At 43.6% G+C, this 27,709-nt stretch overlaps 1 protein-coding gene across 2 annotated transcripts in view; it reads right to left on the bottom strand.

Moving 5' to 3' along the window:
- Positions 1 to 630: 630 nt before the first annotated feature.
- The window catches only part of DNAJC4 (DnaJ heat shock protein family (Hsp40) member C4), a 41,503-nt gene continuing 14,424 nt past the window's right edge, over positions 631 to 27,709 (bottom strand). For both annotated transcript variants that reach the window (XM_040329030.1, XM_040329029.1), the window contains exons 4-7: positions 16,318 to 16,544; positions 15,573 to 15,731; positions 9,271 to 9,357; positions 631 to 817 (exon numbers count right to left, since the gene is read on the bottom strand). In XM_040329030.1, the coding sequence (XP_040184964.1) occupies positions 721 to 817; positions 9,271 to 9,357; positions 15,573 to 15,731; positions 16,318 to 16,544 (570 nt within the window). In that variant the 3' untranslated portion in view covers positions 631 to 720. The remainder of the gene's footprint in view (positions 818 to 9,270; positions 9,358 to 15,572; positions 15,732 to 16,317; positions 16,545 to 27,709) is intronic.

The following is a 27,709-nucleotide window of genomic DNA, read 5'->3' as shown; positions in this document are numbered from 1 at the left end:
TATTCGTTACGTTCACCAACAGCCAAATTTGAAAGAAAATTCCAATACCTATAATTAAATAGTAATAGTTATTATTAGTTATTTCAGATTTGAGTTTTCGGGTTTTTTATTTTCGTTCCTATTTTTGGATTCCCAAATTTCCTGATTTTGGAATTTGTTTTTTTCCAATTAACGAAATTTCGTATATTCTGAAAAATTCGGAAATTCGAATATCCCTAAATTATTGAATTTGTCTAAATTTGTTAAAAATTCAATTGGAACTAAATTAATTGCACATGTCTAAGGTTAGGTATCTATTTACTTTTCCTGCTTAAATATGTTGAAAATCTGAACAAAATAACATGGATGTAGTTACATTTTCACATGACTGTCTATAGATGTGAACAAAATCCAGCCTGGCCATCCTCAGGAAAATTGTGTGCGTTGAAGGACCTACTCTGGTGATAGAAGTGACACATGACAAGGGGGAAGCTCAGGAGGCAGATGACAGCCCTTGCTGAAATTCAAGTGCGATGAACATGATTCAGAAGGACAAAATGGGTGACATTTGTTAGAAGGCTGCAACCAAACACTTGTAGGCCAGTTATTGTACATTCTTAATCAAGACAATTAAATAAAAAAGAAGCAGCCTTTGTTTTAAAGTTTTTATTTACACCACAAGCTCATAAAATATATTATGTTTTGAGAAAAAGGTTAAAGGTTGATCATTTTGGTTCTCCCTTATTTCTTAGCTTCAACATCGAATCCATATAATTTCCTCAGCCTTTCTTCATGCCTCTGTATTAGAAGTTCTTGTTGCTTGCTAATCCCATTCGTCCTGCAGTACATGGAGGAACATGTGTTATTATCTGGCTGTTTTATCCACAGGCAAATGTTATGCTTTATTAGAAGAAAAATGGCATGCCTTAGTAGTTAAATGCACCATGTAATCGTACAATGATCGAATACATTGTATGAGCTAACGTACTTTACTGGTGCAAACACTGAGAACAAAATTGGTGAGATACTGTAACTATCCAGACATCTGTGCCCAACCACTCTATGTGTGCCAAATGCAAACGCTGCTGATCACATGACCCGGTCATTCACAGTGGGAGGGGGCTGGAACCTGGGGGCCCCCTTATTGTTAAAGGCTCTTCCAGATTCTGATAAGCCCCCTTCGCAGATCCCCACAAACACCCCCCACCTAGGGTTGTGAGGAAGAGGCCCTTGATCTCATCAACATAGGACAAATCCTCTTACTCAGACCATAGAAGAGGGCCCGCCCCTCAAAACATGTTAGCGTGATGCCTGGGTCCTAGTGATACACATCTTCAGCCTGACCATTCTGCCACTTGGTTCTTTGTATATTGCTTTTTTGCTTGTTGACCTTTATGAAAATGCATTTGGCATAGTTTCATTTAATAAAATGAATGTGAAGTAATGCACTAGGCTTTGCACCAGCCTGTGATGAGAACAGATATTGGAATGTCCTTGTATTGATGCTACTCTTTAACCTCACAACATCTTAGAGCCATGGTGCCATGACTGTACATGTATGAGGCGCTGGTTGTTAGGATGCCTGCGGGTGCCAGCTCCTTAACAACCCACACAAAACTCTGCCAAAAACACACATGTACATATGTTTTTTGGTGCATTTCTATTGAGGTCTATGGGGCCAAAATCGCGCGACACCAGCGCCAAAGTAGCACCTGTACCTTTGCCAAAAACGTGCTGAAGTTGCGGTGCATTGATGTGAACAGACACCATTAAAAATAATGTGACTTCCATTGTTGTGCGATGCCGTGTGACAGCAGTCACATCTGAAATCGAACTAGTGTGAACCAAGCATAAAAGGATGATTTTTGAGAACCTTGTGCAATCATTGTTTCATGCGACAGAAACCAGATCAAGAGGTGTCTATTCCTTGCTACCTTCTTAATTATGCATAAAGAGAAAAAAAAATAAGGCCTCATCTGGGACCTATGGTCAATTTAGGAGAATTCCGAAGTTGTTGTCAGCTCCTGTGGGCTACTAATAGCCGTTCACCCGATTGGAAAATCGTATAAAAAATACCGCTTTTGAAGTGATCGCATGATAATCTGCTCTTTAGTACACAGCTTTTAAGAGCCGATCACGACAGCTCATCCGATAGTATGTGATGGGACAAGCACAAAAAATGTTCTTGTACGGTACCAGATCGTACGATTTTCATTTAATCAGTACAGTTGTCTGAAAATACAATACAAATACACAACACATGTCTCCACTCCAGAATTTTTATTCTATCGTACATGAATTTCGTAACTTTAGTAACCTATTAATTTTCGCCATGAGATTAGCATGCAAAAAAAAAAAAAACTGACAATTATTCGTCCGATAATCTTACTGTGTGTACCAGGCATTAATCTACACATAGAAAGTTTTAATAATAAAAAAAAAAAAAAAGTAACAAGTACTGTCATACTATAGGTATTTATATAGAACTGACAATTTACACAGCACCTGCCCTCAATGAGCTTACTATCTAAGGTCACTATCTCACATGCATATACAGTGGGGATCGAAAGTTTGGGCACCCCAGGTAAAAATTTGTATTAATGTGCATAACAAAGCCAAGGAAAGATGGAAAAATCTCCAAAAGGCATCAAATTACAGATTAGACATTCTTATAATATGGCAAAAAAAGTTAGATTTTATTGCCATCATTTACACTTTCAAAATTACAGAAAACAATAAAATGGCGTCTGCAAAAGTTTGGGCACCCTGCAGAATTTATAGCATGCACTGCCCCCTTTGCAAAGCTGAGACCTGCCAGTGTCATGGATTGTTCTTACTCATCGTCTGGGAAGACCAGGTGATGTCAATCTCAAAGGTTTTAAATGCCCAGACTCATCTGACCTTGCCCCAACAATTGGCACCATGGGTTCTTCTAAGCAGTTGTCTAGAAAATTGAAACTGAAAATAGTTGACGCTCACAAAGCTGGAGAAGGCTATAAGAAGATAGCAAAGCGTTTTCAGATGTCAATATCCTCTGTTTGGAATGTAATTAAGAAATGGCAGTCATCAGGAACAGTGGAAGTTAAAGCAAGATCTGGAAGACCAAGAAAAATATCAGACAGAACAGCTCGCAGGATTGTGAGAAAAGCAATTCAAAACCCACGTTTGACTGCATGATCCCTCCAGAAAGATCTGGCAGACACTGGAGTTGTGGTACACTATTCCACTATAAAGATACTTGTACAAATATGGTCTTCATGGAAGAGTCATCAGAAGAAAACCTCTTCTACATCCTCACCACAAAAATCAGCGTTTGAACTTTGCAAATGAACATATAGACAAGCCTGATCCATTTTGGAAACAAGTTCTGTGGACCGATGAGGTTAAAAATAGAACTTTTTGGCCGGAATAAGCAAAGGTACGTTTGGAGAAGAAAGGGCACAGAATTTAATGAAAAGAACCTCTGTCCAACTGTTAAGCATGGGGGTGGATCAATCATGGTTTGGGGTTGTATTGTAGCCAGTGGCACAGGGAACATTTCACGAGTAGAAGGAAAAATGGATTCAATAAAATGTCAGCAAATTTTGGATGGTAACTTGATGCCATCTGTGAAAAAGCTGAAGTTAAAGAGAGGATGGATTCTACAAATAGATAATGATCCTAAACACACCTCAAAATCCACGGGGGATTACATCATGAGGCGTAAACGGAAGGTTTTGCCATGGCCTTCACAATATCCTGACCTCAACATAATTGAAAATCTATGGATAGACCTTAAAAGAGCAGTGCGTGACAGACAGCCCAGAAATCTCAAAGAACTGGAAGACTTTTGTAAGGAAGAATGGGCAAATATACCTCAAACAAGAATTGAAAGACTCTTGGCTGGCTACAAAAAGCGTTTACAAGCTGTGATACATGCCAAAGGGGGGCAGTACAAGATATTAACTCTGCAGGGTGCCCAAACTTTTGCAGACGCCATTTTTTTGTTTTCTGTCATTTTGAAAGTGTAAATGATGGAAATAAAATCTAACTTTTTTTGACATAATTATAACTGTAATTTGATGCCTTTTGGAGATTTTTCCATCTTTCCTTGGCTTCGTTATGCATATTAATACAAATATTTACCTGGGGTGCCCCAACATTCGATCCCCACTGTACACATACATGCGCACACACACACAAACAAGGGCCATCAGTTTGGACAGGAACCAGCATGTCTTTGGGGTGAAGGAGAGAACCGGAACCAAAAAACACCTAGCTCATTATGCCTTTGTCTTGCAGGTGTTTTTTTTTTTTTTGGAGTTTACAACCACTTTAATATACTGCAGTCTACCAGTCCTTAGATGAGGTAGCTACATAATTTTTTTAGACTTTATTACCCCTTTGATAAATAACACACTTTCTGTCCTTGGGTGGCTACACTCACACCTCCACTATCAATGGAGGGATCCATAGTTGCCACTCAAGCTGCTTTTGTTCATCTCTATTGCAAGGGGGACGGGGAGCTTAGTAGTTTACAGAAGATAGAGAACGTTTCATACTTCAAATTCACCTCATAAGAAGTTTCAGGGAAACTGCATTTCTTGCAAAATTAACTGGTGTTTTCTGTACCTACTGAAAATGTTCTTAGCCTAAAAAAAAAAAAAAAGGAGTGCAACCACCTCATCTAGTAAGCTGCAAGATTCCAAAATCTTGTTCTTGAGTTAAATTATCTTTTACATAAATAGGCATAATTTCTCGCGTGCTCTTGAATCATATTTGTTCATGCAGACAAATGTGTGGTAGTGTGTTTTAAATGTCAGGGTTGCTGTTTTTCCCAGTCCAGTACCTAAAATAACTGTGTGCTTGCAAAAATAGCCTGTATTTCTGAAAAATGTGTTTCATTTTTGCTGGCTGCTCATCCTGAGCTATGACTGAGCTAGCACAGACATATTAGAACCCAAAAAAATGGAGTTATGTGGTCAGGTATTGCTGAAGAACCCTGCAGTGTTTGCACATTTCTTAAACAATCACAAAGTACAATATAAAATAACTGTTCATCGCATGCTTTTCTTATCATATGTTATACAGCTTTTCCATCTAACATTTTTTTAGGGCATTTGAAAAGCTTTCAATGATAGGCATTTACAAAAACTACTAGTCAGAAGTCTAGGAAGGTTCTCATTTATCCAAGTCATGGTATACCTAGTACACTCAATATTCAATTGCTCTGTAATGTTGCAGACAGTTCACTACTCATCCAGGAAGCCTCCTAAGATCTAATGAGTGACAGATAGCTACCAGTGGCAGCTGGTGGTTTAATGTTTGGGGGGCAGCAAACAACCAACCCCCCCCCCCATTTTACCCCGCTGTCTGCTGGTCGGTCCACTGGCACTTACCACATCTAGGCGGCGGGCATCCAAGAAGCGCCGGCTGGGATCGGGCTCCTGAGGAGCGGCGGGGATCAGGGGACCAAGCAGTGGTGGGGATCGGGCATCCAGGCACTTCACCTCCTCGCTTCCGCCGTGTGTCTCATTTCCCTCCTCCTAGGCGTCCAATAGGATCCCCTGTCCTTTTAGCCAATAGGGTGATGGTTATCAGAACAATGCACTGCGTCCAGAGCCCACCCTAATTTGAAGCCTATTAGAGCCTCTGGCACTAATCAGGTGCTTAAAAAAAAAACCTGCTGCTGGGAGGACAGCGAGGCATGGATAGGGGGGGGGGCGGTGCTCGTGCGCCCACAATTAACAGTAACAGGCTGCCCCTGATGCATACCCAACGTTTAATGCCATATGGATAATTCAGTCAGAACACTAAAGAAGTTGTCTACAACGACCATAGAGTGAAGTTAGGAGTAAAGACAAAATAGTGTCCTATGATGTCACATCCCTTTAAAACTAGTATACCAACTTCAGAGGCTACTGAGACATCTGAAATGACATACCCTTGTGGGAGATTAGCTCGTGAGGGATCACCTTTTCTGAATGACAGTCAGCAAACGGGCACTTTCTTAAAAATCTGGTGGATGCCAGGTTTATTTAAAAACAGTCAAAACCTGGTTCACACTGGGGCGGCACGACTTCGGGGGCGACTCGGCAAGGCGTCCTGAAGACGACTTTAGAGGCGACTTGCAAAATGACTTCTGTATAGAAGTCAATGCAAGTCGCCCCGAGTTGCCCCCAAAGTCGTACAAGAACCTTTTTCTAAGTCGGAGCGACTTATTAGAACTGTTCTATTGAATAGAATGGGACACGACTTGTCAGGCGGCTGAGTCCAACGCTAACTAAACAAATAGTCTCCTCCAGGGGTCAAGTCCTGGGGGAAAAAGTGTGGGAACTCCCACCGAAGATCCACTTAAGCAAGTTCTTTCTAAATCCCGCGATAACTCGCGGCAGACCTCCGCAATGTCTCCTGGGAACAATGACAAAAGCTCCCAGGAGACATTGCAGCATCGAGGAAGTGACGGAATACCCGCACACTACCCGATGAATCCATATACAGGAAGCAGGCAGTAACATAAAGGATTACTAAGGTTCGCCTGCCCCTGACAGTGACTCCAGCTGGGCATCGCCAGTTAGTGAAGGATTGGCTCGGGCGGCTCGGCTGCTCTAGTCCTGCAAAGGGAACTGCGTTCCTGCTGTGAAAAAAGTGCAGGAACTCCGTTCCCACGCGTTCCCGCAGGACTTGAGCCCTGGTCTCCTCTCTATACAGTGCGGGGCCGGTCCCGTCACCCACAAAACATGCGGTAAGGCAAAACTTTTAGTCCAACACCCAGAGCTCCTCTCACTCAGGGTCCTTCCTGAGTCTCAAAACCAGAGCCCTGCTTTGCTCTCTTCCTGGTCTTTTAAATTCCACGTGAGTGTGGACTCACGTGGACCAGAACATCAGGACCGGAACTCAGCCTGCCACAGAGGCTGGAAAAACCCGGGCACACCCTCAGCAGTCAAATGAAACTTAAGCCAGACCAAGTATATTTCTTGTTGGACCTTTGCCCCAACACCACCTATTTCAAAAAACAGAATAAGGTCTACAGACCGAAACATGGCTGTGCAATGGGAACACAATGGTCTCCTATTCTAGATAACGTCTACATAGAGAGGTGAGCCTTGAACTCTTTAAGCAGAACAACACTGTGCCTTTTGTTTAGGTATGTGGATAGTACACGGATGAAGATAAACATTTCTGAATTACAAGCTTTTGGTGACCGAGCTTTGGTGAAACTCAGTGAAAAAAAAAAAAAAACTTATATGCAAAGACACATAGAAAAACAAATATGCCTTTTTGGACTGTGGGTTTCACATCATCAGTCAGTCAGATTACTTGGACATTGAAGTTTACAGGTAACCTGCCCACACAGACCTATAGTATAAACACAAGTTAAACACAGAGGCCCAGATTCACATACATTGGCGCATATTTATGCCGGTGTAGTGTATCTAACATACGCTACGCCGACGTAGCGCAGAGAGGCAAGCACCGAATTCACAAAGCACTTGCCTCCCAAACTGCGCTGGGTTCCCTCGGCGTAAGCCGGCGTAGGTGGAAGAGGGCGTGAGCCATGCTAATGAGGCGTGACCCCATGCAAATTATGTGCTGAGCGCCATAAAGATACGAATAACGAACGGCGCATGCGCCGTCCCGTGGATGCATCCCAGTGCGCATGCTCAGAATCATGTCAGAACTACTCCCTAAGATTTGACGGATCACTGCCTATGACGTGAACGTAACCTACGCCCAGCCCTATTCACGTACAACGTAAACTACGTAAAATACGCGGGCTTGTGTTCCCTTTGCATGGATGCTGCTGAGTTACACCTCCTTTATGGGGCATAACTTTGCGCCGGACGTATGACTTTACGCGCACTGTGTCGGACGGACGTATGTTCGTGAATCGGCGTATCTCCCTCATTTGCATCGAAAATCAATGGGAGCGGCAAATGCGCCCAGCGTAAATATGCGCCCACGATACGCCGGCGTAGACAAGTTACGTCGGTCGGGTGAAGCCTATTTTCAGGCGTATCTAGTTTGTGGGCACGGCGAATAGATACGACGGCGCATATTTACACTTACGCGGCATATCTCGAGATACGTCGGCGTAAGTGCTTTGTGAATCCGGGCCAGAGTCTATAAGACAAAGCCCACAGGCAGGAATGCATGACAATGCGTTTGGCTACCCAGATTGGGTTTTGGTTAAAATATTCACAAGGCCAAGCAAAAACAAGGGACCCCTAAACAAAAGAGAGAAGCAAAGCCCATGAAGCAATATAATTATCCAAGATGTCGCTGGGGTGTAAAAAAAAAAAGAAAAGGGATTCTAACAATCATTACATCCATGGGTCTTTCAAAAAATGCATATGAGCTTTTACATTTAAAAGACAAAACACTGTAACACAAGTAAAGTAATTTGGTATATTAAAATTGGGGGGTGTATAGGCGCTTGCTAATTATAAAATTACATAAAATAAACGTAATAACAATTCCTGTAAGTCATGAAAATGTGTTCCACTCCAAATCATAACCGCCGAACATCAACTGAATGATGTGGAGGGGGACAAGAGTGATATTATATACAGAGTAGCACAGATGGTAATAATACCATCCAGAGCCTAAAATAATATTATATATCGTGAATAAAAATAGTAATCAATATTCAATTTGGTATATGCAGTCCAAGGTAGTAAGGGATGCAAAGCCCTGCAAAAGAAAAAAATAACAGAAGCCTGCTGTCGGCTGACATCACAGAGCCGGTCCAGTTTGGGGAAAGATTGTGACCATATTGTTGGGATCCACCCAAATGCCTAGGCCGGCAACTGGCTCATCGAAAGCCAAAGAGAGCCTGAGCCAGCCACTCCCACCCCCTCCGCAGCCCCTGCACTCCGGGGTGTTGGGGGGGACAGAGCCAACAGCAGTGACTGACAGTCGCCAACTCTCTGCTCACAGGGCACTGAGAACTGAATGATCAGCGGTCTTTGATCGCTCAGTCCTCGGTCTTAGAGGTGGCGGGGGACAGATACAGCATCGGACCGATGCTGCATTCACCTAGGTAAGTACGATTTCTAAAAAAACAAACAAACATACTTCTCTTTTAAAAACAGGGATGACCCAGCATAGGATGACAAACTATGCAGGTCAGTATTCAACGGTCTTAATGCAACCTAAACAAACCGACATCCTTTCAAGGACAGTGAGGTGCATATCTTGGCTAGAGAGGACAACTGGTTCATAAGAAAAGAGGCAATTTACATCAAACTGGAACAACCATACCTAAACTGGGTTGGGGGCCTTCAAGACCATCTGTTACTTCATACTTACTGGGCAGCATCCTTTGTTTTATTATAGAAATCCAAAATCTTCTTCTGCTGTTCTTCCATTTCCTTATTACGAACGTCTCTTAATGTGCTACAACACAGAAATTCAAAATTTTCTTTCAATATGGCTCAACTTGACACTGTGCATCACATATTGTTCCAGAAATCTTAAATAGAGGAACCCGCTAAATTCCAATAATAAACTTTGCCTTGATTTAATAACGCAGTGTGAATGTGGTATAACACAGGAGTTGAGGGCCTAATCCTCAAAAACCCGGCACAACGTAACTTTTTGTATTTAAGTTACACCGCCGCAAAATCTCTACCTAAGTGCACGATCCACAATGCACTTTGAAATTTTGAGCGGTGTAACTTAAATACGTCCGGCGCAAGGCGTTCCTAATTTAATGGGGCGAGTCCCATTTAAATTAGGCGCGCTCCCGTGCCGGACGTACTGCGCATGCTCCCGACGTCATTTTCCCGATGTGCTTTGCGCGGTTTTATGTTACGCCGTGTTTTGTGAATCGCGCCGGGTAAAAAAAGTTGCGTCGGGAAAAAAAAAAAGATACGGCGGAAAAAAAAAAAAAAGTAAAAAAAAAAAAAAAATTACAGCGTCGCGGGAAAGAAGGGTCTACTTTTACATGGTGTACTAACTTTACACCTTGTAAAAGCAGCCCTAATTTTGCGTTTGCAAACTAATACTTACGGAGAAAAAACAAAGCGTAAAAGCTTCGTGGATCTCCGTAAGTGCCAATTTGCATACCCGAAGCGGCATTTCGACGAGAAATGCCCCCAGCGACGGCTGCGGTACTGCATCCTAAGATCCGACAGTGTAAGTCCCTTACACATGTCGGATCTTCTGCCTATCTATTGGAAACTGGTTCTGTGGATCAGTTCCATAGATAGAAACAGGAATACGACGGCGTATCAGTAGATACGCCGGCGTATCCCTTTTGTGGATTACCCCCTGAGTTTCTAAAAGGAGAGTGCAAAATCTGGTGCAGCTCTGCATAGAAACCAATCAGCTTCCAGGTTCTTTTGCCAAAGTTTAATTAAATAAACTGAAAAGAGTTGTAAAGGCAGAAGTTTCTCTATCTTAATGCATTCTATGCAATTTAACGCCCAGTGAGGCGAAAACGATGAATAACGATATGTAACAAATGTATATATTTTTCTAGTGTGGACATGCACCATTTATGTCTTTCTTATGTCACATATATAGTTTTTAACATTTGTACAATAAAACATTGATCTTTTTATTAGGGCTGTGGAAATTAAAGATTAATTCCTCGATTAATCGTTAATTTTTTTGATCGATCAAAATTATTTTGATCGGTACTAGTGGTGCAATGGATCGTAAATGATCCGTGATCAGAACTGGCCGCCATATGTGGATCGGCACACCACGTGATCCGCGGAGCTCCGCTGCTGCCTCGGCCATAGGAAAGGCCGTGGCTTCAGCCTAGCTCCCGGAGCGGCTGCCATCTTGGTCCACCCAGTGGTGGTCTAGGTGAGCCTAGAGCGGCGCGCTGACGTCATCACCCGGCCTCAACTGCTCATGTTCGGCCGGCTTCTCTGGTAAGACTAAGCAAGCACTAATCTTCCTATACAGTGGGGAGATGTCTGTGGATATTACAGTGGGGAGATGTCTGTGGATATTACAGTGGGGAGATGTCTGTGGATAATACAGTGGGGGAGATGTGGACCATATTACAGTGGGGAGATGTCTGTGGATATTTCAGTGGGGGAGATGTCTGTGAATATTACAGTGGGGAAGATGTCTGTGGATATTACAGTGAGGGAGATGTCTGTGAATATTACAGTGGGGGAGATGTCTGTGGATATTTCAGTTTTTTGATCGATCAAAATTATTTTGATCGGTACTAGTGGTGCAATGGATCGTAAATGATCCGTGATCAGAACTGGCCGCCATATGTGGATCGGCACACCACGTGATCCGCGGAGCTCCGCTGCTGCCTCGGCCATAGGAAAGGCCGCGGCTTCAGCCTAGCTCCCGGAGCGGCTGCCATCTTGGTCCACCCAGTGGTGGTCTAGGTGAGCCTAGAGCGGCGCGCTGACGTCATCACCCGGCCTCAACTGCTCATGTTCGGCCGGCTTCTCTGGTAAGACTAAGCAAGCACTAATCTTCCTATACAGTGGGGAGATGTCTGTGGATATTACAGTGGGGAGATGTCTGTGGATATTACAGTGGGGGAGATGTCTGTGGATATTACAGTGGGGGAGATGTCTGTGGATATTACAGTGGGGGAGATGTCTGTGGATATTACAGTGGGGGAGATGTCTGTGGATATTACAGTGGGGAGATGTCTGTGGATAATACAGTGGGGGAGATGTGGACCATATTACAGTGGGGGAAGATGTCTGTGGATATTACAGTGGGGAGATGTCTGTGGATATTTCAGTGGGGGAGATGTCTGTGGATATTACAGTGGGGGAGATGTCTGTGGATATTACAGTGGGGGAGATGTCTGTGAATATTACAGTGGGGGAGATGTCTGTGAATATTACAGTGGGGGAGATGTCTGTGAATATTACAGTGGGGGAGATGTCTGTGGATATTTCAGTGGGGGAGATGTCTGTGGATATTACAGTGGGGGAGATGTCTGTGGATATTACAGTGGGGGAGATGTCTGTGAATATTACAGTGGGGGAGATGTCTGTGGATATTACAGTGGGGGAGATGTCTGTGGATATTACAGCGGGGAGATGTCTGTGGATATTACAGCGGGGGAGATGTCTGTGGATATTACAGCGGGGGAGATGTCTGTGGATATTACAGCGGGGGGAGATGTCTGTGGATATTACAGCGGGGGGAGATGTCTGTGGATATTACAGCGGGGGGAGATGTCTGTGGATATTACAGCGGGGGGAGATGTCTGTGGATATTACAGTGGGGACTATATATGGTGGTGATCCAAAAAAATGTGCGTTAAAATTAATCTAAATTAGGTGATTAATTGATAAAAAAAAAAAAACACGAACATTTTAATCAGTAACAGCCCTACTTTTTATATATAACGTGGTACCTTTAAAGTCCTCCATTTTTCTAGTTAGGGTCCTTTTGTGGCTCAAGAATTCTCAGCATCTGACAGGATGTGTCAGATGTCTGGTCCCCTTCTGTGCACTGCGATTCCACCCACTAGCCCCAACATCACTACTGCACCCAGTAGTGACATAGGAGTTGGCGGATGAAACCAAAGAATCCAACTCTGAAGCGTTTGAAGACTGAGGAAGCTTATTATTCACAAGGTTTCTGCCAAAAGGACATGAGGGACTCACATTTGGGCACTGTCCCCCACTAATTTGAATGGTTTATGCACTAATCATATTACCGTTTACTGGTGAAAACATGAAACACAATTTATATGTATTTCGCCCCCTGTTTTACTCTTTACTTGTTTATCTCAGCAAAACTTAACATAGTTTTATGTCATCATTTCAGGATAGATGATCTATAATTCATGTGCAATGAGTTTTATGTTATTGTTAAGCTAAGGTGGCAATTGCAATAATCCACATAGGACTGTGGCATTACTTTATGGCTCCTAGATGTCATGTACTCTAGGCCATATTGATAATGTTAATAGTCTTACTGTTATAGTCATAGGCCTTAAATTGATTGTAAAGTCTATTTTTTCCCCTATAAAAATAACAAACATGTTATACTTATCTGCTCTGTTGCAATGGATTTGCAGAGAGCACTCTGGATCCTCCTCTTCTGGGGTCACTCTTCAGCTCCCCTGGCCCCTCCCTCCTGTTGAGTGCCCCCACTGCAAGCAGCTTGTAATGGGGACACTCAAGCTGAGTCACAGTTTCCTGTGTCCAATCAGACATGGAGCCCTAACTTGGCCCCACCCCACCCTCTCTCTTCCCTGAGCCAATGGTGCCGCTGCTGTGTCTTAGCCAATGAGGAGGGAGAATCTCGGACGGCTGAGACACTCATGGACATCGCTGAACAGAGAGGGATCCCTGGTAAGTGTTAGGGGGGCTGCTGCACACAGAAGGCTACAGAGAGATCGGTGCTTGCAACTGTCCCCACCGCTGCATCGATCATCCCCGACTGTCTGTTGGATTAGCCTTCCTTTCTGGGGCCCCCCATGTGCTCCTCCTCCCTCTGCATTGCTGCCAGCTTCCCTCCTCTCCTTTCCTTCCGGCTGCTGCGGGAGATCTGTCAGGATGCAGAGCGGAGGAAGGAGCCAGTAAATATGTAATTTATCTGCCCTTTCCTTTTCTGAATGAGCTTCAGTTTATGAATGAACAGGCCACCTGTTCATTCATCTTCAGTGCAGCTGAGGCTGCAGGGAAAGGGACTGGGTAATCTGTGTGCTCAGTCCCTCTCTCTGTCTCAAATGGGAGATGTTAGGGGTCTGTTTAGACCCCAGGTTTGTCACCTAAGCCCCCCAACAGGGCTGATAAAAAAAAAGAATTGTAAAAAATATTTAAAAATGTTATTGTAAAAATAAAATATGAAACAAATTGTAAGAAATGCTAAAAAAATAAAAACAAAAAACTCCTGACACTGTCCACTGCTCTACTGGCACTATCCTGTGCCCCTCTCCCAGAAGCACCGTCATTTTTTTTAAATAATAGAAAATTAAATAATAACAAAAAAAAAAAACTACTGACACTATCCTGCACATACCACCCACCAGAACCCTAACCTTCAAATCACTGCCTTAACAAAAGTAGGAGAACAATTTCCAGTCTGTTTCAGATGAAATAAATAAGCATGGAGCTGCATCAGCTGAAGGTGCCATTTCAAAATGGCACGCAAGAAAATTTGGAGGACCCATTCATACATACGTTTTCACTGCATGTTACTACAAAACACGCACTTGTACGTCATTGTAAATGGCACAACAACCACTATATGGTAGCAGAAAACATACATGCAGGGCGAAGCATTACAGTACATGTGAGTTGTGGTCCTGCGTTGGTGAAATTTAGGGAAAAAAAAAAAATCAAGGTTGTGTAATTCCCAGGGGATAGCTTTGAAAGAAAACATTATTTAACATTTTAGTTCAGTACACAGTAAAGCCCCGTACACACAGGGCAACAGGGGGTGGTAAAAACAGGCCATCAAGCCGTGGTTTTATTACCCCTGTCTACCTAATGAAAAGCATGCAGCTGTTCAGGGCTGCATACATGTCTTGGATTTCATGGGTGGGACAGTGCTGATCCCTAGGGATACACAGGGGAGGGGGGTTACTGCTTTTCTCTGTTCATACACTGCAGCATCTGGTGACAGGAGAAGGTGGCAAATGATGGTGGAAAGTGACACATTGCCACTGGCGGCAGGCGCCAGTGGCAAGTGACACCCTGCATCTGGTGGCAGGTAACGTGGCAAGTGATATGCGGCATCTGATAGCAGGTGATGGTGGGAAGTGACACGCTGCATCTGATGGCAGATGACAGTAGCAAGTGACACCATCCATTTGGTTGCAGGCAACTATGGCAAGTGACACGCTGCATCTGGTGGCAGGCAATGGTGGTAAGTGACACGCTAAATCTGGTGGCAGGCAACGGTGGCAAGTGACACGCTAAATCTGGTGGCAGGCAACGGTGGCAAGTGACACTGCATCTGGTGGCAGGCAACTATGGCAAGTGACACGCTGCATCTGGTGGCAGGCAATGGTGGTAAGTGACACGCTAAATCTGGTGGCAGGCAATGGTGGCAAGTGACACGCTGCATCTGGTGGCAGGCAACTATGGCAAGTGACACTGCATCTGGTGGCAAGCAACTATGGCAAGTGACACGCTGCATCTGGTGGCAGGCAACTATGGCAAGTGACACGCTGCATCTGGTCGCAGTCAAAGGTGGCAAGTGACACGCTGCATCTGGTCGCAGTCAAAGGTGGCAAGTGACACGCTGCATCTGGTGGTAGGTGATGGTGGCAAGTGCACGCTGCATCTGGTGGCAGGCAACGGTGGTGAGTGACACACTGCATCAGGTGGCAGGGAACAGTGGCAAGTGACACCCTGCATCTGGTGGCAGGCAACGGTGGCGAGTGACACCCTGCATCTGGTGGCAGGCAACGGTGGCGAGTGACACACTGCATCTGGTGGCAGGCGACAGTGGCAAGTGATATGTTGCATCTGGTGGTAGGCGACGGGGGCAAGTAACATGCTGTATCTGGTGGTAGGTCTGGACCCCGTGTCCTTGGACAACATTTTCTTCCATAAAAACAGGCCCTGGTGCCAAAAAGGTTGGGGACCGCTGCTTATTGTAAAATAAAATAAAATGTCACTCGAAAATAGAAACATTTTAAATAAATATGTAGTTACCGGAAAACAAAGAAGTGTAAGTAGATGCTTGAGAAAACCATCATTATGCAACCCCAAACAATCGTTTTATTGCGCTCTTGTCGCTGATTTGCAGTCTCATCGAAATCCGACTGTGGAGTAAACTGCGACCAATACCAACTGTCACTGTTTGTAGTGGACCTGAATAGGTTTTGGACAGACAAAGGGCATGACCATTAGCAACGATGCATAAAAAAAAAAAAAAATTAAGCAGAAATAAACATAAAAAATATAAATAAATGATAAAGCGTGAAAGAAAGAGTGAGCAGCTGGAATCAGCATTTTTATATTAAATGACAGCTAACAGCTTGTCTCCAGTCTCATTATGCATAACACTGCATTCCTCTCTCTGCCCCTATGTGTCAATATCAAAGAGACAAGGAATTTCCTGGTATCACAGCATCTTTAAGATAAGAAAGGAAGAACATAGTAAAAAGCATTAACAGCACACGGAAAAAATGAGAGTCAAATTAGAGAAAGTTGAAATAGAGAGTGAAAGAACAAAACAAACTGCAGGTCAAAGACAGACAACTGTCATTGCTGACTTGCTTTAAATGTGCAATTCTGTGGCTGTCATCCTGATCCTGGCTTGTTCCAGATTGATGACTTATGAACGATTTCCTGATCAGTATGTCAGCCCTGGAGCTTACACCAATGGTACACCCCATATTGTTATCTTCACAGGTTTGCTATAATTACAAGGGGAATTGGAAGGAGGACATATTACCCGTTATAAGGCTCTTCTTTTCTATAAGTGTATGTTGTGCTGTCCGCTCTGCTCGAGCTCTTATAAGGACTTTGGGCTCTATAAACCGGCCCATTTCTCCGTAAAGCTTCCAAGAGCTGATCATATTCCTTGCGGGAAGACGGTTTGCTCAGCACCTTATATGCATCATTGATGCGTACGAACTGGGCATGGAGGAGCGGATTTGATGGATCACTGTCAGGATGGCACTAAAAAAAAGAATAAACCAGATAAATATGATAGCAGTGGCATGAAGAGGTACACAAAATAAATACAAAACAAAATGTATTTACTGTATATGTTAAACATAATACAATTTAGAGCAGGGGTGTCCAAACTTTTTTCAAAGATGGCCAGATTTTATGAAGTGAACATGCGTGAGGGCCGACCATTTTGCCTGACATTTTTTGAGCCATTAAGATTTGGTCTAGGTGTGTTCATCCAAGCACCAATACACTGTCCAACAAGAATTCTCTTGCCTTTGTGGCTGATGATCTCAGGCGTGTTATTTGGATATACCGTATTTATCGGCGTATAGCACGCACCTTCACTTTAAGAGGGAAGTTTCAGGATTTCTTTTTACATTTTAAATAAAGAACTGTGAAGCAAAATAAGGGTCAGTGCCCATTAATGCAGCCTAATCAGTGCCCAGCTGCAGCCCCACCATTGCCATGATTGCAGCAGCCCCACCACTGCCATGAATGCAGCAGCCCCACCACTGCCATGAATGCAGCAGCCCCACCACTGCCATGAATGCAGCAGCCCCACCACTGCCATGAATGCAGCAGCCCCACCATTGCCATGATTGCAGCAGCCCCACCATTGCCATGAATGCAGCAGCCCCACCACTGCCATCAATGCAGCAGCCCCACCACTGCCATCAATGCAGCAGCCCCACCATTGCCATGATTGCAGCAGCCCCACCATTGTCATGATTGCAGCAGCCCCACCATTGTCATGATTGCAGCAGCCCCACCATTGTCATGATTGCAGCAGCCCCACCATTGCCATGATTGCAGCAGCCCCACCACTGCCATGATTGCAGCAGCCCCACCACTGCCATAAATGCAGCAGCCCCACCACTGCCATAAATGCAGCAGCCCCACCATTGCCATGAATGCAACAGCCCCCACCATTGCCATGAATGCAACAGCCCCCACCATTGCCATGAATGCAACAGCCCCACCACTGCCATGAATGCAGCAGCCCCACCATTGCCATGAATGCAGCAGCCCCACCATTGTCATTAGTGCAGCCTGATCCAAGCGCCAACAGATTACATGCAGGAGAAACTCCTGTTTTCTCAGTGTCCTTTTTAATACAAAGTCCCATCTCCTTTGGTGGACCGAACAGTCATCCAATGACAGTGCAGGAGACGGGACTTCCTATTACAGAGTCTGCCGCGTAAACAGGAAATACTCCTGTACGTACAGCACACGTTCCGCACCCTTCCTGTCTCCTCCGAGGCAGCCAGAATATATATCTTTTGTGGCCCTAGCGCTCGTAGATTCATTGGGGGCCACAAAAGATATACATGTCCAAAATACCAGGCGGGCCGTTCGAAAACGGAATGCGGGCCGGACTTTGGACATGCCTGATTTATAGGCAATCTGTGGCAAGGCTCAGATCTCATTGTTGCTCAGTGTGCAGCATTTCTCCGATGTAAAACGTTTCAGATGGACACTGTCAGCTGCATGCTAGTTTTACCAAACAGACATTACGCATACTAAAGAATAAAAGAGGTATCTTCACAATCCCAGAACTAGACTATAGCTTAAAATTTGAGGCTTCCCACATGGGTGCTTTGCTTCAGGATAGATTGCCTTTGTGTGCAATTCCTAATTATGCATCTCAGGACAAGGAAGGGAAAAGGAATTTCCAAACAAACTACGGCGCTACATGCACTGAGTTTGCATGTTCTCCCTGTTTGGGTTTCCTCTGGGTACTCCGGTTTCCTCCTACACTTCAAAGACATGCTGGTAGGTTAATTGGTTCCTGTCTTAATTGGCCCTAGTATGTATATGTATGAATGTGAGATAGGAAACTTAGATTGTGAGGTCTTCGAGCGCAATATAGTAAAGCACTGTGTAAATTGACAACAATATATAAAGTACCTGTAATAAATAAATGAAAACAAAATATTTACCTCCTGACACGTTATTAGCAACTAAATATGCTGCAGCAGTAGACTACTGGAATGCAGTGCTTGTAATACAAAAGGGGCCTGTTAGATGGCTAAAGGTGGCCCTAAGCTGCCCAATTTTGCCATCTAGACAGCTCTATGTCATGATCAAAGATCATGTTTAACCACATGCCGACCGCCGCACACAGATATACGTCGGCAGAATGGCACGGGCAGGCAAAAGGACGTATATATACATCCCCTTTAAGAAACGGCTTTGTGGACGCGCGTCGCCGGCGGTGAGCTCCGTGAATCCGACCGCGGTGAGGAAGAAGAATTTCCCCATTCTTCCTAGTGACAGGACAGTGTACAAAGCTTCCTGTAATCGGAAGGTGTGATCACTGTCGTGTCACACATAGTCCATCCCCCCCTACAGTTAGAACACATCCCTAGGCACACTTAACCCCTTCACTGCCAGTGTCATTTTCACAGTAATCAGTGCATTTTTATAGCACTGATCGCGTACACACGATCAGTCCATCTGATGAGAACGGTCCGAAGGACCGTTGTCATCGGTTAACCGATGAAGCTGACTGATGGTCTGATGTGCCTACACACCATAGGTTAAAAACCGATTGTGTCAGAACGAGGTGACGTAAAACACAACGACGTGCTAAAAAAAACGAAGTTCAATGCTTCCAAGCATGCGTCAACTTGAATCTGAGCATGCGTGGATTTTTAACCGATGCTTTTGCATACTAACCATCGGTTTTGACCTATCCGTTAGGCGTCCATCGGTTCAATTTTAAAGCAAGTTCTAAATTTTTTGACCGAAGGTTAACTGACTGATGGGGCCCACACACGATCGGTTTGGACCGATGAAAAGGTCCTTCAGTCCGTTTTCATCGGTTTTGACAAATTGCGTGTACACGGCCTGATGTGTCCGCCATAATGTCGCAGTCACGATAAAAATCGATGATCACCGCCATTACTAGTAAAAATATTAATAAAAATGCCATAAAACTATCCCCTATTTTGTAGACGCTATAACTTTTGCGCAAACCAATCAATAAACGCTTATTGTGATTTTTTTTTACCAAAAATAGGTAGAAGAATACGTATCGACCTAAACCGAGGAAAGAAAAAGGTTTTTTTATATATTTTTTGGGGGATATTTATTATAGCAAAAAGTAAAAAATATTGATTTTTTTTCAAAATTGTCGCTCTATTTTTGTTTATAGCGCAAAAAATAAAAACCGCAGAGGTGATCAAATACCACCAAAAGAAAGCTCTATTTGTGGGGAAAAAAGAACGTCAATTTTGTTTAGGAGCCACGACGCACGACCGCACAATTGTCAGTTAAAGCGACGCAGTGCCGAATCGCAAAAAAGTGGCCTGGTCTTTGACCAGCAAAATGGTCCGGGGCTTAAGTGGTTAAAGGGGTTTTAAACCCTCGTGTTTTTTCACCTTAATGCATCCTATGCATTAAGGTTAAAAAACACCTTGCAGTGTCTGGCCCCCTAGCCCCCCGTTTTACTTACCTGAGACCTGAATTTCCGTGGGCGCGATCCCACATCACTCTCTCCACGGCTTCTCGGCTCTTCATTTCGATAGATTGACAGCAGCGCAGCCATTGGCTCCCGCTGCTGTCAATCAAATCCAATGATGCAGGCGCCGGGGGCGTATGGCCACGGAGTGTATGACACGGCAGCGCACCCGCAAGGTAACCCCCTCGGGAGGGAGATTCCCAGGAGGGGGTTATCTGTTGCGGGAGGGAGCCGAGAGAGACGCCGTAAGACCCCAGAACAGGAGGATCGGGGCAACTCTGTGCAAAACTAACTGCACAGTGGAGGCAAGTATGACATGTTTGTTATTTTAAAAAAATAGAAGCTTTAATATCACTTTAACCACTTGAGATCCCGCCTATTGTATAAAGACGGCCACAAGGTGGCTCTCAATCCGCTCCTCTGGCCAATGGGGGCGCGCGAGCAGCGCCGACGGCGTGCGCCCACCCCCGACGCATCACTGAGATGCCGATGCGCTTGCCTGGCGGCCACAATGTCCTCCTGGCTCCCGCGATTAAACAGACAAGGACGTGGATCTGTGTGTGTAAACACACAGATCCATGTCCTGTCAGGGAGAGAGGAGACTGATGCTGTGTCCCTTGTACATAGGGACACAGATCGGTCACCTCCCCCAGTCAGTCCCCTCCCCCCACAGTTAGAAACACCATGCAGGGTACACAATTAACCCCTTCCTCGCCCCCTAGTGTTAACCCCTTCCCTGCCAGTCACATTTATACAGTAATCAGTGCATATTTATAGCACTAATTGCTGTATAAATGTGAATTGTCCCAAAAATTTGTCAAAAGTGTCCGATGTGTCTGCCATAAGGTCGCAGTCCCAATAAAAATCGCAGATCGCCGCCATTACTAGTAAAAAAAAAAATTCTTTCCCCTATTTTGTAGGCGCTATAACTTTTGCGCAAACCAGTCGCTTATTGTGATTTTTTTTTTTTTTACCCAAAAAAATGTAGAATAATACGTATCGGCCTAAACTGAGGAAAAAAAATTTCTATATAATTTTGGGGAATATTTATTATAGCAAAAAGTAAAAAATATTGTTGTTTTTTTCAAAATTGTCGCTCTTTTTTTGTTTACAGCGCAAAAAATAAGAACCGCAGAGGTGATCAAATACCACCAAAAGAAAGCTCTATTTGTGGGGCAAAAAGGACTTCAATTTTGTTTGGGAGCCACGTCGCACGACCGCACAATTGTCAGTTAAAGCGACGCAGTGCTGGAAACTGAAATTTCGCCTGGGCAAGAGGGGGGATATGTGCCCAGTAAGCGGTTAAGGCTATCCCAAAGATGCTGTCAGATATTTTATAACTTCCCTGTACAACAGCGACATTCCTTCTCTCTTTTCAGTGAGGAGAGAGAAGGAAGCAATGCATCACCTGAGTGGTGTAAGTAAAGTCACATGATACTGTGATGGGTCTTGGGTCAATTAAGGATGTGCAGATGTTCTTCAAGAGATATCAGCCCATCTATGGCCAACCCTATCCAGTCATCACTCCTGACATTATGCAAGATTGTAGTTATATTTAAAGTAAACATAGGGCAAACATGATATATTTGTTTACTTCTATTCAGAGATTTTTAGCAGGTTAGTTTAGAAGGAAAAAAGACGATTTATTATTAGCTGGAAGGATTACACATCGATGTTGATTTGATCATATTACTCAATAAAGGCCAAGTGTCAGAAGCAGAGTTCCTGTGACAGGAAATATACTCATTAGATGTGAGGGTTTCGAATACTAGCTGGTCATGTTGCATTTGTTTTTCAGATGTAATATTGTTCTTAGGTAACAGTGTATTGCTGATTTTAAAGGCCAAGTTCACCTTTGGAAAGAGTTCCACCTGTATTTAGACCCCCTGATCAGGGGTCAAGTCCTGGGGAAAAAAAGTGTGGGAACTCCCACTCAAGATCTACTCCCCCACCAAAAAAAAAAAATTATACGCTCATATGCATAATTACTAAACCGCATTTTTTTCGATCCACTGTACCTTAGTAATCCTTTATGTTACTGGCCGCTTCCTGTATATGGATTCATAGGGTAGTGTATTCCGTCACTTCCTCGATGCCGCAATGTCTCCTGGGAGCTTTTGTCATTGTTCCCAGGAGACATTGCAGAGGTTTTCCAGCGAGTTATCGTGCGATTTAGAAAGAACTTTAAGCAGACCTCGGCAATGTCTTCTGGGAACAATGACAAAAGCTCCCAGGAGACATTGCGGCATCGAGGAAGTGGCAGAATAACCGCACACTACATGATGAATCCATATACAGGAAGCGGCCAGTAACATAAAGGATTACTAAGGTTCGCCTGCCCCTGACAGTGACTCGAGCTGGGCATCGCCGCTTAGTGAAGGATTGGCTCGGGCGGCTCGGCTGCTCTAGTTCTGCAAAGGGAACTGCATTCCTGCTGTGAAAAAAGTGCAGGAACTCCATTCCCACGCGTTCCCGCGGGACTTGAGCCCTGCCCCTGATCCCCCCCTTCCTATGACAGTGGGTGTGCAGCATGAAGGTGAACAAGGTCCGGACCGGAGCAGAGCAACTAGTAGATGGCGTAGTGTACAACATGGGAGTGCTATAGCGGGGACCAGAGAGAGAGAGAGAGGACTGAGCAGCGATGGATCAGCAGAGCTGGCAGACCAGAGCAGGAGAAACTAGCAATATCACAGGTGGTGTGCAGTATGGGAGCAATATAGCGGGAGGTGAGAGAATGGAGGATCAGAACACCAGAGGTGGGGGTTACTACTGAGCCAGGGATCAGCAAAGCTATAAGCAATATCGCTAATTCCCAGAGGTGACAAGCACCTAATTGGACTTAATGCATGGTGTGCCTGCACTTTATGCAAAGTTGCTAAATTCCTGGAATTCATGTTTACCAACTGAAAGTCATTACTAAGCAAGTTAAAGTGGCTGTAAAGTTACAAGTATTAATTACTTTGATTCTCTCCGTTTTAGGTCCCTGTTCAGTACAGTGTGTGCATTTTCCTAAAAGTATAATGCTAAATACCTTCTTTGCAGAGCCCTGCTGTCCAGTCATGTGACCTCCCTCTGCTTCCCTTCCTGAGTGAGTACAGTGGGAGGGGCAGAGATTCCCCTATGATGAATGCAAGCTAGCAGAGAAAGGTCACATGTTTCTACAGCAGTGCTCTGCAAAAAAAAGGTATTTAGCATTTAATTCTAGGAAAACACACACGGTACTGAACAGGGACCTAAAACAGAGAGGATTAAAGTAATTAATGCAGGTTTCTTTGCAAGCACTGGAGCAGCTGCAGGGCATAGAATTACATAGGCATGAGGGGAGAGGAGAGGGGTGGGGCAGAGACGGGAGAAGATGGGCTCTCCCACAGACTACTGAACCGACAGGGATAGAGGGAGGGGAGATGCAGAGACACTGAAGAGATAGCTGGATGACAGAGGCACTTAATTTGACCACACTTTTAGAGATCAGCAGCCATGATAAACTTGATCAATTTATAGAGGGGAAGACAGGAACAGGCAGAATCAACCAGGTATTGTACAACATAGAAGGCGACAATTGTCATGGCAAAAGTACTGTGCTATACCTCCTGCCTTAAAGGGACAGGAGAACTTTTTATTTTATATATATATATATATATATATATATATATATATATATATATATATATATATATATATATATATATATAAAATGTTTGGGGGTTCTAAGTAAGTTTCTAGCAAAAAAATACAGATTTTAACTTGTAAGCAACAAGTGTCAGAAAAAAGTTTAGTCTTTAAGTGGTGATACTGCCCTCATCTACAGACAGACGTTCATTCCTTGATCTAAAAAGAACAAAATGTTACAATGCTTCTCTTTATCTCCGCCTAAAATGTTGTGATAAACTTGGCAGGCTGCCTGTTTTGTTTTTTTGACAGCTATCGGCTTGTGCAGAGAACTCTCTGCACTGAATTGAGGAAATGCTGTAAATTGAGGAAATCACGAGGGGGGTAGAATTGCAATCTCGATTCTTTATCAATTAATCGTGGAGCTCTAGGGGGCAGGTGTGCTGGCTCGATCCCAAGCAGGGTTGCGTTTGTCCATTGACACACAAAGTGTGGCTTGACCCTGCCCCCCACTCTCTTCTCACAGAATATGACAGAGCAGAGAAGACCAGCAGATAAGTATTTAGTTTGGTGAAGCAAATGACAAAACATTTTTTTACCTGAATGCTTCACCAAACCAACATCATAGAAAGTTATCAATAAATGCTGTTCATACTCACTCAGTCACTATTAGATTTGTTTTCTGAATTCTGCAAAAAACCTGGTTGATCCTCTATCTCCACCTTCTGTCCATGTCCCCAATTCAGCTAGGGTTTTACAGAAATGTGGAACTCTGACCTCTGCACATGCTCAGTTTTCAGTAAGTTTCTATGCTGCGCATATCCTCACTATGAAATCTTAGCAGCCCATGTGACTATAGAATCACACATGTGGGCGCATACACAGTGGTAAATGACAGCCCACTCCTTCCCTCCTCCTCCATGCCCACTAGCCAGCTAAACACAATGGGAGTGGGATATTACATGTGGATTGATGGAGGCTTCACTTCCCTATTTTTCTAGGACACAGGATGGATGGGCATGACATGCCAAAAAAAAAAAAAAAAGATTTGATTTCAGATAAATATTTGTATGATCATTTAAAACAGTTTAATATTAGTTATTTATTTTTACTCTGTATTCCAAATGCTGTTTTTTATTTTATTTTGCACATGTGACCAGCAGCAGAGGACTAAAGGCTCCTCCTGCTTATGTTTCCCTGCAGACAGGCTGGAAAAGATCTGGGTCATGTGACAGCTGTATATCAATTAGGAAGAAGGTACTTAGATGTTATTTTTTTTAATTAAAACAATTACAATGCCATTATCCCCATACAGAAACAGAAGAGACAATGTAAATGAAACTGTGTGTTTAGTATCACTTTAACCACTTAAGCCCCGGACCACCAGAGCACTTTTTGCGATTCGGCACTGCGTCGCTTTAACTGACAATTGCGTGGTCGTGCGACGTGGCTCCCAAACAAAATTGGCGTCCTTTTTTCCCCACAAATAGAGCTTTCTTTTGGTGGTATTTGATCACTTCTGCGGTTTTTAGTTTTTGCGCTATAAACAAAAATATTACTTTTTACCATAATAAATATCCCCCAAAAATATATAAAAAAACACAATTTTTTTCCTCAGTTTAGGCCGATTTGTATTCTTCTACATATTTTTTGTAAAAAAATAAAAAAAATCGCAATAAGAGTTTGATTGGTTTGCACAAAAGTTCTAGCGTTTACAAAAATAGGGGATAGTTTTATGGCATTTTAAATTATATTCTTTATTTACTAGTAATGGCGGTGATCAGCGATGTTTTTTCCGGTACTGCGACATTATGGCGGACACTTCGGACACATTTTTGGGACCATTGTCATTTTTATAGCGATTGCTATAAAAATGCATTGATTACTATAAAAATGCCACTGGCAGGGAAGGGGTTAACACTAGGGGGCGGGGAAGGGGTTAAGTATGTTCCCTGGGTGTGTTCTAACTGTGGGGGGGGTGGACTCACTAGGGGAAATGACTGATCGCTGTTCATACGCTGTTCATGCATTTCTCCCCTGACACAGCTCCCGGTTCTCGCTCTGTAACGAGCGATTGCGGGTGGCCGGCGGTGATCGTGACCGCCAGGCACGCGGGCGGGAGTCAGGAGCGAGCGGGGGGTGCGCGCCCCTATTGGCTGCTGGGAGAGATGACGTAGATCTAAGTGATCTCGCCCAGCAGAGCCGACCTGCCGCTGTAAAACTGCGGCGGCTGGTCGGCAAGCAGTTAATGCAAGGTTTCACTGTGTACTTCACATTTTTGACCCTTTTTACACTTAACTTTAGTGCCATCACATAGAGGACCAATAAAATTGCATGTTAGATGTCAGAAGTTTTCTTTAGCAAAACATCAGGGGTCTTCTCTGAAGAAAATGGAGTGCAGATCATGATTTCTGTGGCAGTAAAAGGTTAAAGTAAAAATATTTAAAACACTACACTAGATACAGTTAAATGGTAACCAATCAGTCTGGATGAAGTTGGAAAGCCAGATCTATTGTAACTTTGTTACATGTTTGTATCTACACGCTAAATCTGATTTGTTGATGAATTTGCTTGCACAGGAAAAAGACGTCTGCCCTTACAGACACACATTATCAAAAACTATGACAACTGATAGTCGCATGAAAACAGAATTCTTTCTGACACCATGATGGGGGATGTATATAAAACACAGTAAAAGTGTTTTTAATTTTCTTATCATGTACAGTTATTGTGAGCGAACATGTTAATACTCATCTTGCTTATTGTATTAATCAGATAAAATTCCACATTGTTTAACTTGTTTACAATAGGAATATTACAGGAATGAATGCCATCGAAATTTCGGGCGCATTCCCCGGATGATTGTTTTATTCTTTCTTTTGCCTTCTTTTCTTTTCCATTGGTGCTGTTAGATAACGATGAAGTCTTGAGTTGCCAAAAGAAGCAAGCTTTGCACCTGTGAAACGTGTCGTGTATCAAGACGAAGCTTGTTTTTTGTGCAGTAAAAGTATACTTATACATTTATGATGTCGGAACGAAATTATCTCCCTTCGTTTGTGGTTTTTAATATTTTCAAATGAAATAAAAGTGTATAATATTTTTATACATATATCATAGTGGTGCGGTACCTTTAACCACTTAAGACCCGGACCTTTAGGCAGCTAAATGCCCAGGCCAGGTTTTGCGATTCGGCACTGCGTCGCTTTAACAGACAATTGCGCAGTCGTGCGACGTGGCTCCCAAACAAAATTGGCGTCCTTTTTTCCCCACAAATAGAGCTTTCTTTTGGCGGTATTTGATCACCTCTGTGGTTTTTATTTTTTGCACTTTAAACAAAAATAGAGCGACAATTTTGAAAAAAATTCAATATTTTTTACTTTTTGCTATAATAAATATCCCCCAAAAACATATATAAAAATGTTTTTTTTCCTCAGTTTAGGTCGATACGTATTCTACCTATTTTTGGTAAAAAAAAAATCGCAATAGGCGTTTATCGATTGGTTTGCGCAAAATTTATAGCGTTTACAAAATAGGGGATAGTTTTATTGATTGCATTTTTATAAATTTTTTTTTTTTTACTACTAATGGCGGCGATCAGCGTTTTTTTTCATGACTGCGACATTATGGCGGACACTTCGGACAATTTTGACACATTTTTGAGACCATTGTCATTTTCACAGCAAAAAATGCATTTAAATTGCATTGTTTATTGTGAAAATGACAGTTACAGTTTGGGAGTTAACCACAGGGGGCGCTGTAGGAGTTAGGATTCACCTAGTGTGTGTTTACAACTGTAGGGGGGTGTGGCTGTAGGACTGACGGCATCGATCGAGTCTCCCTATATAAGGGATCACTCGATCGATGCAGCGCCATAGTGAAGCACGGGGAAGCCGTGTTTACATACGGCTCTCCCCGTTCTTCAGCTCCCCGCGGGAATCCGACCGCCGCATGTAGCGGGGGGGTCCCGATCGGACCCCCCACCCGCTAGAAGGCAAGGACGTACATGTACGCCCATTTGCCTGTACGTGCCATTCTGTGGACGTACATTTACATGCGGCGGTCGGGAAGTGGTTAAAGTAGGGCTGTTACTCATTAA

The sequence above is a fragment of the Rana temporaria genome, chromosome 11, assembly GCF_905171775.1.
Source record: "Rana temporaria chromosome 11, aRanTem1.1, whole genome shotgun sequence".
Taxonomy (NCBI): Eukaryota; Metazoa; Chordata; class Amphibia; order Anura; family Ranidae; genus Rana; species Rana temporaria.
This window is presented reverse-complemented; position numbering and strand designations above follow the sequence as displayed.